This window comes from Balaenoptera ricei, chromosome 12 (genome assembly GCF_028023285.1).
Source record: "Balaenoptera ricei isolate mBalRic1 chromosome 12, mBalRic1.hap2, whole genome shotgun sequence".
Lineage (NCBI taxonomy): Eukaryota > Metazoa > Chordata > Mammalia > Artiodactyla > Balaenopteridae > Balaenoptera > Balaenoptera ricei.
The window spans coordinates 30,919,790-30,934,354 of NC_082650.1; the positions used below are offsets into that span (position 1 = coordinate 30,919,790).

General features: G+C 38.3%; 1 protein-coding gene across 1 annotated transcript; it reads right to left on the minus strand.

Annotated features, from left to right (window-relative positions):
* Positions 1-1,999: 1,999 nt before the first annotated feature.
* Positions 2,000-3,050, minus strand: TAAR9 (trace amine associated receptor 9). The gene is given in 2 exon segments (XM_059941614.1): positions 2,000-2,404; positions 2,406-3,050. Coding segments are annotated over 2 exon segments (1,050 nt in total).
* Positions 3,051-14,565: the final 11,515 nt, after the last annotated feature.

The window sequence follows — 14,565 nt, forward strand, 5'->3', positions numbered from 1 at the left end:
GGGGAGGGTGGGAGGGAGGGAGATGCGGAAGGGAGGAGATATGGGAACGTGTGTATATGTGTAGCTGATTCACTTTGTTATAAAGCAGAAACTAACACACCACTGTGAAGCAATTATACTTCAAAAAAGATGTTTAAAAAAAAAAAGACTTCATTTATGAAGAAGTTCTAGGAGAGTAGAAAAATAAACAAGAAAGAGTACCTTTGAAGTGTATTCTTCACTTACGGATGTGAATAAGAGCTCACAAACATCACTGGACAGTATTTATTTCTGCAATCAGTTCATCTAAAGATTATACTCTACATAGTGCAAGTGAACAGAAGAGTGTATATATATTTTAAGCCCCCCAAATGGTTTTCCTTATTATCTTTGTGTGTCAGTGTCAGTTTACACTTGCAATTATGGAAGGAACACACATTTCTATGAAGACAACAATCCTGACTCACCGTCAAAGGGACACTTCTTGGGGAGTGAGTGTGGGAGACCTTAACTGTGCTCTTTTGAAAGGTGACCAGTAGACCTGTTCCATGACGTCATGGTCTGAACCACACAGGTATTCTGCTGCAAATACCTTTCATCCTCTTTTACCTTTACCTTTTCTTCTCCTAAATACTGTCAGCTCTATTTGAAAGGTAGTAATGCACAAATGTGAAACAGCTTAATCTTGTGTAAAGTATTTCCAAACTGGTTCATTAATAAAACATGTAACACATAATGTTTATGTAACTCTATTTACTTAGTTATCTCTTCTTCTCATTTCATAAAACAAGTTTGTTACAGGGAATTCCCTGGCGGTCCCGTGGTTAGCACTTGGCGCTTTCACTGCCATGGGCTGGGTTTGATCCCTTGTCAGGGAACTAAGATCCCACAAGCCATGCAGCATGGCCAAAAAAAAAACAAGTTTGCTACAGAATAGCTGTGAAAATCAGCTAGCTACATAAGCAAAGATTTAAGGCTGTGATTCGAAGACTTGAAAAGGCAAATCACCCTATTATTAGTTTTTTTTCAAATTTTTACTCTATCTTAAACACTCAATGTATATGTTTAATTAAAATGAATTAAAATTCATGTGAGTAAGAAATTATCAGATGAGAAAACTGAAGCTCTTCCTAGAGTCTACAATACCAGTTTGGGTACTTGCTAATTTGAAATCATTCTTGGTTATACTTGGGTCATTTGGCTTTATATTTCCAATGCCAAATACAGTGTCTAGTACAAAGAACGAACTCAAAAGTGAAAAAAATGTTAATTTGAATTAGCTTTTTTATAAAATTCTTATTTTTACTTCAAATTGCTAAAGAAAAGCAGTACAGAAACCATCTCTTTGTCCACATGCTCATTTGACTGTAATTAATTATGTCCTCCAAAAGTAAAATGCAGTGTAATCATATAATCACTGTACATGTTCTTTGAACACAGTGTCTGTAAAATGGAGAGGAGGCATCACCAGGGTTTGGAAAACACAAGAGCTTTAGTGCTTTTCAATCTTTAATTCACTGGGAAGTTTCCATTGCAGCTTTTTCTAAAGTCCTTGTAGATTAACAAAAGTTTCAGGAATTTATAATCTTGTATTTACTTCTCAAAGTATACTTTGGAAGAAGATTTTTGTCCCCCCAAAATCTACCTTCAAGTTAGGCAAGAGTTTTTTTTCCCCTATATATATTTTGGACAAATAAACATTGGTAACAAGGATAGAAGGATCTACAAAATTCAAATTATCTGAAGAAACAATGAGAAATTTCAGACACAAAGGTAGAGAATCAGAAAAGCATAAAAGAATACGAAACGGAAAATAATCAGCAAATCCTATTCATTTATTTCTAAATGCTAAAAAAATGTCAAAATGTATGAAGAAAACAAATGTTTTAGAACAACTAACCGTTGAATGTTAATATCCTCCTAGTTGGCAAATGATTACACTTGCCTCTCTAGATCCAAGTGTTTAATTTTGCACTTGACCTTAATCCACATTAGTTTTAAAGTCCCTACAGTAATCTTATCAATATACATCTGCTTCCTCAGAGAATAAATTAATTGTTGATGAATCACTTCCTAAGACTTTGACACTTGCAATAAGTTTTATTGCCTTGTGAAACCATGGATAAAAGAAAGCCTATATCAAGGGGTTCATAGCTGAATTACAATAAACACACCACACTAAAATCTCATAAGCATAAGGAGGAGTTATAAAATTCATATAAGCGTCAATTATAGCATCAATAATATATGGAAGCCAAGAGACCAGAAAAGCTGCCATAGCAATACCCAATGTTTTAGCAGCTTTTCTCTCTCTCTTTGTCACTCTTTCCTTATAACTCTCTGAGGAGGACTGAACTTGGCTGGCTGTACTTTCTATCTTCCTGGCCTGATATTTAGCCACCAAAAATACCTTACCGTATATAAACAAATACCATGGCAACAGTAGCTATAAAGAATAGAAGAAAACAAAGTAGAACCCAGTTTTGATGCAGTGAAGCCGGACAGCCTCCTACACTGGTGAGAGCAACTACTAGGTCCTCAACCCCTTCCTCATTGACCCCTGTGTGAAAGATAGAAAAACTATATGTGACAGAAAAGAACCAAGAGAGAACAATGCATATTCCTGAAACCAAGTCAGTAAACTTGGTTGGGTAGGTCAGAGGATCAGTAACAGCAATATATCTGTCAATAGAGTTACAGCATAAATGAAATAAAGAAGCAAAACAGAAGGAATTATCGAAACATGTATGAAATTTACAGTAACTCTCTCCAAAGTTCCAGCAGCTCTCCAGAGACCTCACTGTGTTAAAGGGCGTCACAGTCACTCCCACCAAGAAGTCCTCACACGCCAGGGATGCGATCAGAAACTTTGTAGACGTGTGCAGCTGTCTGAAGTGAAGGATAGCAGTAATGACCAGTAAGTTTCCAAACACAGCCAGCACAGCCCCAAAACTGAGGACTGCATACAGAATTGCCCGAGGACCTGGTGAGTGAGGAGTCTTAAGACAGGACCCGTTCACGTTCTTGTAGCAGAGTTCCACAGCTTCAGCTTGGGAGAAATTTTTCACCATTGCCTTCTTGTTTGAATGATTTCAAGGTTCTCAAATTCCCTATTTCAGCAATTTAAAGCAAGAAGGAGATGGCAATTTCAAAAGCTTCTGTAAGAGGAAAAAGATTTCTAGTTAAAACGAAAGCTAGTAACTTTTCTCCCATTTGGGGGGGCATATTAACTATAACCTCTTGGTCCTTCTAAAAAGTATTCCCAAGTTTTTAATATATTTAGAGTGAAAACTTGTTGCAGAAAATCATTAAAATTATAGTCAACATACTTAGTCCAATGATATGTTTTATAAAATGTAATTAGCTAATCACTAGAAAATCCCTTTTCTGTGTTACTTTATCTTTTGAAATCTTGCCCGTAACCACCTGAGTTGAGAACTAATTAAGCTACCAAAGGCTGTTTTATTTACTAAGCTATCTCCCCTAAGTAGTCATTTCAGCAGTAACGATAAACTGTACTTCATTTTTTTCAAGAAGGAAGAAATAAATTACATCTTCTTCAAATTATAGCCTCAAAAATCCCTATAGTATAGACTGTAAAGACTGAGGAAGCATTTACTCATAATAGCTTGTTAAACTTATTTGGAGAATAGATTTCTTCTATTGCTTGTATTTTCAGAGTTTATGGGGTTTTCTTTTCTTTTTGTATTCCTTCATGGTCTGGATAGCTTGAGATGATTTGGAGAACTATTCTTACCAGATTGATACTAATATATAACCAGGGTGTAAGTATTTTCCCTGCTGCTAGCCAGTTTTAGATGTCTAAAATCAGTAAGATTGATTAAAATAAGTAATAACTCACCTAGCCCCTTACCTTCTCATCCTTAAAAAACAGCATATTTTTAAACCTACCACAGAGGAGTAGGCAACACCTGGGATGGTCTTGGGGCGGGGTGGGGAGGGAGGTTCTAGATTAGCCATGTCTCTGGTGGGAATGGATTCATGCTAAGTGCTCCAAAATTCAAGTAGAGACCAAGTTGGTTTCTCTCGATGTTTGTTTTCGTTTGTTTGTTTTTATACTGAGAAATACAGTCTTCAAACACTTTACAGAGCTCACCAAACAATAGTGACTAATTATTTTTTTACTTCATTTAACCATGAAAATGTACAACCTTGCATCTATATCTTAACTGAACTAGAGACTAGACTACTTGTATTGCCATTATCCCGTACCAGAGCTCTGTCCTCTGTTGAAAGTGCAGGTTCTTAAAAAAAGGCTATGTGAACACACCTGTGTATCTTTTATCTATATATCTATACTCTCTAGTTAATAAGCTTTGTTAATCTGTGAATTTTAAATGTTTATGTATGTGTGGTATGTGTGTATATACGCCCGTGGTACTTTCAGGATTTACTAGTCCATGAATTTTAAATCGACTCATTTTTACTTTTTTTTTTTTTAATTAATTAATTCATTTATTTATTTATTTATTTTTGGTTGTGTTGGGTCTTCGTTTCTGTGCGAAGGCTTTCTCTAGTTGCGGCAAGTGGGGGCCATTCTTCATCGCGGTGCGCGGGCCTCTCACTATCGCGGCCTCTCTTGTTGTGGGGCACAGGCTCCAGACGCGCAGGCTCAGTAGTTGTGGCTCACGGGCCTAGTTGCTCCGCGGCATGTGGGATCTTCCCAGACCAGGGCTCGAACCCGTGTCCCCTGCGTTGGCAGGCAGATTCTCAACCACTGCGCCACCAGGGAAGACCCTCGTTTTTATTTTTATTCCTCAAGTTTATACTTCTTTAAGCCCTCACTGGTTTAATGGCATAAATCTAAGTCTCCTCCTTAGAGAGCATCTCCCAGTTACTCCTGGGATTCCCAAGGTGGGTGCATCCATGTGCCCACAAGTCAGTTTACCCAATAAAAAGACCATTTGACACCCCATACTTTCTTCTTCTGCCCCAGCTCTCCGGATAAAGTCCACCACATCTCTTGTTTCATTCTAGAGCTGGCTAAAGAAATTTCACCACTGCCACCACAGATGGAGTCCTGCCTTAGAGTCTGAGTGTCTGTGTAAAGGCTGCTTATCTCCCCAAGCTTTAGGCTCCCCACTTCACTGGTAATGCTGCTGTTGTGCAAAAGGAGAGAGACCCCTTCCTCAGGTCTTTACACTCGGGCCCTAACATAGCAGCCTTCAGTCTTATAGAGTGTCTTAAATCTTGCCCTTCCCTAGAAGCAGACACTTGAGGAGTGATGAGCACTCCTAAGATCCACATCTTGGTGCTTAATATTTTACACCCGTAAAAGGAACTAGAGCTTCTCGAAGAAATGATTCATCCAAGCCATGGGATGGGGAAAGTACAGGAAGAAACTGGAACATATTTTTATATCAGACACTTTTTTTTTTAATGTTGGAGCACTTTCATAAGGATGCTTTTACAGCATGAATGGGCTCCCACTGGCCAAATATGGGACAATTTGAGTGCTAAAATAATTAGCGAGAGTACAAACAAATTATAAACCATTAGAAAAAAATGAGAAACTGTGAGGCCATATTAATTAGAGAGAAAAAGGAATAGAGAGAGATGACTGTAGATAGATAGATCAGTAGGTCTTTATCAAAGAAGGGGTCTTTATTACAGTAGAATACCAAGTGCAACTGATACATATGGAGAGGGTGCTGGAGTTGGAGCATCATGATTTTGGAACCATTACAATAATATTGACTCAGAGAGAATCATCAATGGATGCTAAATCTGGTGGGAGTGGAGGGGAATTTTGATCAGAGTCTAGGAAAAGCATTTTGAAATAGAGTCTAACCAATGCAACAGAACTATTTTCTACAGATATAAATGATTAATTAGGAAGAGCACAGACACAGTAATGCCACCAGTCCTCCTTGGCAAGATGTGATAAATAGCTCCTTTAAACTCTTTTTGTCTTTCCATGATGCTGGAAATTCTTAGCAAACCATCATCTTTAAGAGCTCTCTGGAAAGTGTATTTTACTGTGAGGAGCAATGTAGTAGAACATTTTTCATATCTAGTATCACATTATATCCATAGACAATCCATCCTTGCCTAGCATAGAGACTGAGAAACTGGACATGTTCATTGTACAACAGAAGGTTCAGAAAAGAAGTGTTTGTTGGGTGGCCCTGAAACATAGAGCAGTCAGAGGACAACACAGGAACACAGTGCGTCCCTAAGAGGAGGGATGCCAAAGAAAATATATGCCAAGTATCAGGTCCATATTGTTACACTACATTTTTAACATTTGCTTAGGAGTCTTAATGATTCCCTAAAATATTCTTGGACAAGTTTTGAAGCTTTAGATCAGAGGAAACAAGGTTTCATGTCCTTGTTGATTCAATGCTCTTGTTAGTTAATTGAGTTGAATCACATAGTCTAGCCCAGAGCTAGCTATCCAATAAAACTTTCTGTGATGAAAGAAACATTCTATATCTGCACTGTCCAATATGACAGCCACTATTCACATGTGGTTATTGAACACTTGAAATGTGGTTTCTCAATTGAGAAACTGTTTTTTTAATTCAATTTAATTTTAATAAATTTAAGTTAAAATAGCCACATGTGGCTAGTTGCAACTGTATTGGGCAGATTAGGTCTATGCTAAAGGGACAAAACAAAAAAGGCCTATCACAGCACTTATTTAATTTCGAGAGCTGTTTCACCATACAAGCTTTATTTAGGTCATTTTGTCTAGCAAAACTGGACTTCTTGCCCTGAAAATAGTATTGATTATTTTGTTTCACTTTTCAAAGTTTGTTTTTTAATTTAGTGAGCACCTATGATGAAGGCAGAATAGTGGGGTAATTAAGGACACAGGCCTCGGTGGGGCTGCGGGGGGAGAACACAGACCTCAGGTTTAGAAAAACTCATACTCAAGTAGTAGTACTTAATTATTCATAACCTCAATTTTTAGAAATTTAGAAATCCTAAATGTGGCATGGGGAGAAATATTTGGCTGTTATTTTTTCACATACTTGTCTTTCTAGGGCTGCAGTTACACTATGTTAAACCACTGGATATTATCTAACAATTCTCTAAGGCCACATTCTTTTTTCCAATCTTTTTTTCCCTCTCCTTTTTTTTTTTTTTATAAATTTATTTAATTAATTTATTTATTTTTGGCTGCATCGGGTCTTCGTTGCTGTGCGTGGGCTTTCTCTAGTTACGGGGAGCAGGGCCTACTCTTCACTGTGGTGCACGGACTTCTCATTGCAGTGGCTTCCCTTGCTGCGGAGCACAGGCTCTAGGTGCGCGGGCTTCAGTAGTTGTGGCACACAGGCTCAGTAGTAGTGGCTTGCGGACTCTAGAGCGCGGGCTCAGCAGTTGTGGCGCACAGGCTTAGTTGCTCCGCAGCATGTGGGATCTTCCCGGACCAGGGCTTGAACCCGTGTCCCCTGCATTGGCAGGCGGATTCTTAACCACTGCGCCACTAGGGAAGCCCCCTCTCTCTTCTTAATATTGGATAATATCTCATGAACTATCTTCAACTTCACTACTATTTTCTCTGTAACTTCCCTTTGGCTAAACCCCCTCTAGCAATCTTTTATTTCAAATACTATATTTTTGTCAGTTCTAGAATTTTCATTTGGTGTTTTATTGCTTTCAGTTCTCTGCTGAGATTTCCCATGTTTCATTCATGGGTAGCATATTTTGTTTTACTTCATTGAGGGTAGTTATAACAACTGCCTTGACCTCCTTATCTCCTAGTTCATGTTTGTCATCTCAGGGTTGGTCTCAACTGATTCTCTTCTTTCTTAAGAGTGTGTCCCATTTTCCTAGTTTTTTGTATGTTGGATAATTTTGGGTTGTATTCCAGACATTGTGAATATTAAATTTTGGAGCCTCTCCTCAAACGTTCAGAAATAGCAGGAGTATCAATAAAAGCAACAACAAATCACGAAAGTAGTGATTAATAAAAGTTTATTGTGCCCACATCAAAAGACAGTTTGTGAGCCAGGAGCACTCAACCCAAAACTTGGAATAAGGCTCAGGAGTATATTGTTTCAAAACAGCTTATCTATCCAGAAGGCAGTGACTTCATTCTTCACAGTGATTGGTTATAGTATTAGAATTTTCTTAAATGATGGGGAATTTGTTAGTGGTTACCTCATATGAATTTTGGAAATAGTTCAAGTTTTGCTTGCTTTTGATTTCCTAGAGGCATAAGGAAGAAAGACCCAGGTCAAGTTAGTGCTGCAAATGAAGCTAAATTAAGCTTTGTTTGTATGATTAAACTGGTTTTTTCTGCTCAGGGAATTTTCAAGGCTGGTCTCCATTTATTTTTGGTTTTAACCCTCTGAGTTATTTTCTCTGGTGAGTATTACCTCTTTTGTTTTAGTAGACTCTATTTCCTGGTGGGTAGCTCCTCTTATTTCAGACCCATTGTCTTTATCTAACCTGTTTTAATCTGCTTGGCACATGTGTCATTCAGGCGTCAACCAGAGCTGTAGGTGGACAGAATTTAGGGATCCTCCAGTCTGGCTCTTTTCTTTCTGAGAGTCCCACACCCTTCCCAGTCACCACGGTTACCCTGGATCTCAAGGCCAGAAAGACTGTGTTTTCCCACAAGTTCCCTGCCAACCCATGTCCTTCAAGCATGTCCAAATTATGGTTCTCCTGCCTTTCTGTAGGTTTGGAGATCTACCTTAAATCTTTATAGTGAGTTAAATGTCTGCATAAAACAACCTACAAATGGATTCAATGTTGTGAGTGAGGAACAATGAGGATTCCAGGATGATACCTGGCTTTCAGGCTGAGATACCAGGTGGAGGAGAAAGTGTGGGTAGGGCGTGGAGAGGGGAGAGGATTTCCAGTGGGGACATGATGAAGCTGAGATGTTTAACGACAATTAAGTTGAGAACTGTCCAGTGGACTAATGAATAAATCTGTGTAGAACTCAAAAGACTAGAGGGAGTTATTTGGGGCCATCATCATATATCATAACCAATCACCCAGGGAACGAACAATGTTAAGGGAATGATTCTTCATTACAAATCCACTGTGTGTCAGGCATCTAGTAAGTGCCACTATAACACGATAAAATTGCTTTTCTCAGATCACGTGCGAGTTATTAATGACTTTACAATTCCAGACTATGAATAAAATTGTCCAAGATGCTAGATTTGTTTTATAATGCATGGAACAATTTAGGTATAATAATGGTTCTGAAATTTCCATTATTCTTTCTTGATCAAAATCTTAGGATACAATATGCTCCATCACATAGTTCAAATGATATAATATGTTTTTTACAACTATTTTAAAAATTTCCACTTCTTATCAGTGTTAGAACATATCTTCATTTGGGATAGTAGTCTCTTTGGTTTTAAGAAAAACTGTGTTTCTAAACACTATTTTCTTGGTTTTGAGGGAATTGTGTCCATAATCGAGTAATCATTTACTTAACAAAATATAAATTATGATGCTTGAAAATTAAATCCCTAAAATAGTAAGTAAAAGTATGAAGGGGATTGGGGCATCTTAACTCATTATTTCTAGGCAGGTCTTTCTTACTGATCTATTTCAAAGGTCTCCATTCTGTTTTAATGACCCTCTCATTTTTCCCCTGTACTTTGCTGCCCCTTAGCGGTCACTCTGAGCAATATTGGGCTGACCAAACAAAAGATAATTAAGTAAAAGCCCAGAAGGGAAGTGTCTGTTCAAAAATGAGTCACCACCCTACCACCTCCCCAAAATGAGGCCCAGGCCGAACACTTTGAAAGCATGCCAGTTAGGGACTATCCACTTTCTCCCTTCCAAGCTACCCCTCCATACAAACAAGTCAAAGAAAGGTTTTTGAACTTGTCTTCATTAGAATTGCATGAGGTGCTTAAGATTTCCAGGCCCTGCACCCAGAAGTTCCGATCTCTAGGACTGAGGTGAAATGTGCTTTTTTAAATCAAGCACCCCAAATGATTCCGCCATTCCACAGAACACTTTTTGAGAAACACTGCCGCAGGGGAAGTAGCACTGTTAGAAAGGAAAGTGCTCTAAACTCAGTCAGAAAAATCAAGTCCATTCATTCCGGTCATACTTGCTAAGATCCTTCTAGAGCCAGGCGTCCATGCCAGGTGCTAAGAGTGCAGATAAAAGCCACAACTCCTAGCCTGTTCATAGTCTAGTTTGGGAGAGGCCAAGTAAACAATTACAGCACTCTGAGATAAGAACTCTGGAAAGAGAGAGGAGGAGTATTCAGCGGGACAAGGAGGGCATAAGGGAAGGACCCTGGGAGAGCCAGGTTGATGGTATTTATTGTAGAAAGTTCTCCAGTCAAAGAGACTCTGAAGTGAGTTAGTAAGGACAGATTGCATTCAAGTTTCTAACTTCTCTGACCCTGAACACATCTTCAAACTCTCTGGGTTTCAATTTGTTACTTGTACGAGAAAAAGACAGGGTATATATAATGTGGATTTATACCTGTGGTTACATACATGTTTGGCTCTTTCTGGGGCTTTTTTTCACTTTTGACAGTGTGCTTACACTTTACACTCGTGACAGTGTTTGTAACAGGTACAAGGACTGACCACAAGATGTCATTCCCTGACTCCAAATAGCTCCCACCCAGTGTTTTACGGTGCTATTTATATATGTGATCCAGATGTCTTAGGAAGAACAGTTGGCTATTCTTTCACCCCAGACAGGTAAGGTTCTAACCGCTCATTGTATTTCATTAATAATTCACAATAAACTATCAGACAGAGATCTATAATGCATTTTTGTTTAATCTTATCATTGATCATGGCACTTTAGTGAAACCCAGAAAGGTCCAAACGGAAAAATAGGATGAGATAACGTGAGATGAGGGGAGATGGGATCAACAGACAGATAGAGTGAAAGGCAAAGGATAGAAAGACAAAGGAAAAGATGGAGGGAGACTGAGAAAGACAAGTGATTCCCTAATCCCACTGCCACATTTCAGTAACTCTTCCTCTTTTACAGCCCAGCATCACAAGAACCACCTCTTTCCAAGATCCTTCCTGAATATCTTGGCCGTGACTCCTACAACAGTGAGAACTAACACTTGCTGAGCACTTGCCCTGTGCTAGGTACTCTCACAAATGTTTCACATTGTTAATTCATTTAATCATCGCAACTGTATGAGGTAATATTATAATTTCTACTTGACATGTGAAAACTGAGGTACACAGACTTTGAGTAATGTACCCAAATTCACAGAAAAATAAGTGGCAGAACTAGGATCCAAACAAACCTGTGTCTTTGTCTTCTACTCTTTCTGTAAGCTATCTGAAGACAGATTTTTAGTCCCTCCTTTTCTCTACCTCCTTAATTCACTGGCTTGAGAAAAGTGAGGCACCAAAATTATACTGATGACTTCAAGAAGGAAAAAAGAACGTGGAGGCGGAGTGGTTTAGCAAGTTTTGAGGAGAATATCAATTGAAGGTCATAACTAGGAATATTTGAAGCCAAGGCTAGCTGATTATTTCCTAAACTGTACATTAGCCGATTAACTGTTGTAAAAATTTCTTCAATATTTTTAACATTTACACTTTTTCTTTAACAATCTTCAATAATCTTTCATTCTAATTAACACCAGATTTTTAAACTTGAGATATAATTGACATATACTATTTTATTAGTTTTAAGTGCACAACATAATGATTTGATGTATGCATATATTACGAAGTAACTACCAGAATAAGTTTAGTTAACATCCATCACCACACAAAGTTACCATTTTTTTTCCTGTGATGAGAACTTTTAAGATCTACTCTCTTAGGAACTTTCAAATATGCATTACAGTATTGTTAACTATAGTCACCATACTGTACATTACATTTCCAGGACTTTATTTTATAACTGGAAGTTTGTACCTTTTGACACCTTCACCCATTTTGCCCAACTGCCATGCCCCCCACCCCCGTCCCTGCCCGGGCAACCACCAATCTGTTCTCTGTACTGTGGGTTGGGTGGTTGTTGTTGTTTTTGAATTCCACATATAAGTGAGATCACAGTGTATTTGTCTTTCTCTGTCTGATTTATGTTACCTAGCATAATGCTCTCAAGGTCCATGGATGTTGTCGCAAATGGCAGGGTTTCCTTCTTTTTCACGGCTGAATAATATCCCATTGTCTACATATACCACAGTTTCTTTATCTGTTCATCTGTGGATAGAAACTTAGGTTATTGTAAAGAATGCTGCAATGAACATGGGGGTGCAGATATCTTTTTGAGAAACCTCTCTACGGTTTTCCACAGTGCCTGCACCCATTTACATTCCCTCCAACTGTGCACACGAGTTCCCTTTTCTCCACCTCCTCCCCAACACTTGTTATTTTTTTGTCTTTTTGATAATAGCCATTCTGACAGGTATGAGGTGATATCTCATTGTGATTTTAATTTTCATTTCCCTGATGAGTAGTGAACACCTTTTCATGCACCTGCATCATTACCTTTATGTCTTCATCAAAAAAAATGTGTATTCAGGTTTTCTGCCCATATTTTAATTGGATTTTTTTTGCTATTGAGCTGTATGAGTTCTTTATATGTTTTGGTTATTAACCCCTTATGGGATATATGATTTGCAAGTATTTTCTCCCATACCATAAGTTGCCTTTCGTTTTATTGATTGACAGTTTCCTTTGCTGTATGGAAGCTTTTTTTGTTTGATGTGGTCCCACTTGTTTGTTTTTGCTCTTGGTGCCCTTGTTTTGTGTGTCAAGACCAAAAAGTCATTGCCAAGGCTAATGTCAAGGAACTTACCTTCCTATGTTTTCTTCTAGATGTTTTATGGTTTCAAGTCTTACATTAAATCTTTTGCATGTTGCTGTGCAGTTTTCCCAGCACTATTTATTAAAGAGACTGTCCTTTCCTCATTGTATATTCTTGATTCCTTCGTTGTAAATTAATTGACCATATATGGATGAGTTTATGTCTGGGCTCTATTCTGTTATGTGTCTGTTTTTATGACAATACCATTGTTTTGATTATTATAACTTTGTAATATAGTTTGCCATTTAAACTTAAAAAGACTGCATTCTAGAGAAATGGACTTTTATAAAAGAAAAAACTGAACAGCTCAGAAATATATGAAGTAAAAAGTTAAAATCTGCATGTATATTCTTCCAGATATTATTGTTTCTTTCTCTCCTTTTCTCTCTATATCTGTATTTCAAAAGTGGTATCTTAACACGTATTTTGTTTTGTAGATGGATTTTTATATTTAATAAATGGCAGACACCTTTTAATGTCACTAATATAAACCTAGTAATACTAGCTATACTATTATATTTATATTACAATATGAGCACTACATGCTATCATGTATTAATTCATTTAATCCTCCCAACAATCCTTTGAGGTGGATACATCTTTATTTTCCAGGTGAGAAAATGGAGTCATAGAGAGGGTAAATGAGTTGCCCAAGATTACACATCTACAGGTGCAAGATCTGGGGTTTGAACCCAGGCAGCCTCACTCCAAAGAGCATACTCTTAATCACCACACTACGTTCTGCCTCTCCTTTATCTTTATTAAAGCCACAAATGTGTGTGCAAATATCCTTAGGGAATCCCACTGACAGATATTTATGTTGTTCCCAAGTGCTTGATATTTTTTAAAATTTATTTATTTATTTATTTATTTAGGCTGCACCAGGTCTTAGTTGCAGCATGCAGACTTCTTAGTTGCGGCATGCATGCAGGATCTAGTTCCCCGACCAGGGATTGAACCCGGACCCCCTGCATTGGGAACACGGAGTCTCACCCACTGGACCAGCAGGGAAGTCCCCCAAGTGCTTGATATTTAAAATCATATTGTGATATAAGTCATTTCAGCACACTTGTTCAAGCATTTCCTCAGTGTAGATTTCTAAGGGTGAAGTTGATGGTCTGAAGAGTTAATGCATTGCATTTAAAAGTTTGCAGAAAGGCTGTGTCAATTTATAGAGCTGCCACATTGTAAGAGAGTATCCATTTCCCCATATACCTACCCGGTCAGCACTGTGTAGTATCATTCTTTCTCGTATTCCCAGTCTCTTATGTCTGACAATGTTGAATTTTACCTGAGCCCTTTTTTACACAGATAAGACTCATAGATGCCCCCCTTGTTTACCTATGACAAGGCCATTCTTAGCCTCATAAATGATTAACTGAACTTCCAGTCTCTACGAATCAATCAGAACAAAATGCTTGTTTTGTTCGAATGTTGGTTAAGATTCTGTCTTTCTCCCAGGTGCCTGAACTTAGGTCCATCTTCAGCCTTAGCCAACAAATGGCCAGCCCCTCTTTAACAGCTTCTCCTGAGAATAGACTGGCCTCAGGATAAAACACTCTGATCTTGTCGCTCCCTTTCATTCCAAGTCCGCACACCCAATTCTTCCTAGCCTAGGTCCCCCCCTCCCCCGCCCCCCGCCCTCTATTAAAGGAAAAGCCTATTGCCTAACTCCTGAGACCTTTGCAGACCTTATGATCCAAGAGCTCTCCTCACTGCAACTGTCCCTTTCCCTCCATTGCAATAACTTCCAAAGAAAGTCTCTTACTAAGTCCACATTTGGTTTTTATTTGACAGGTCAAAACAGCAACAACAAAACAGCTTGTTTGATTT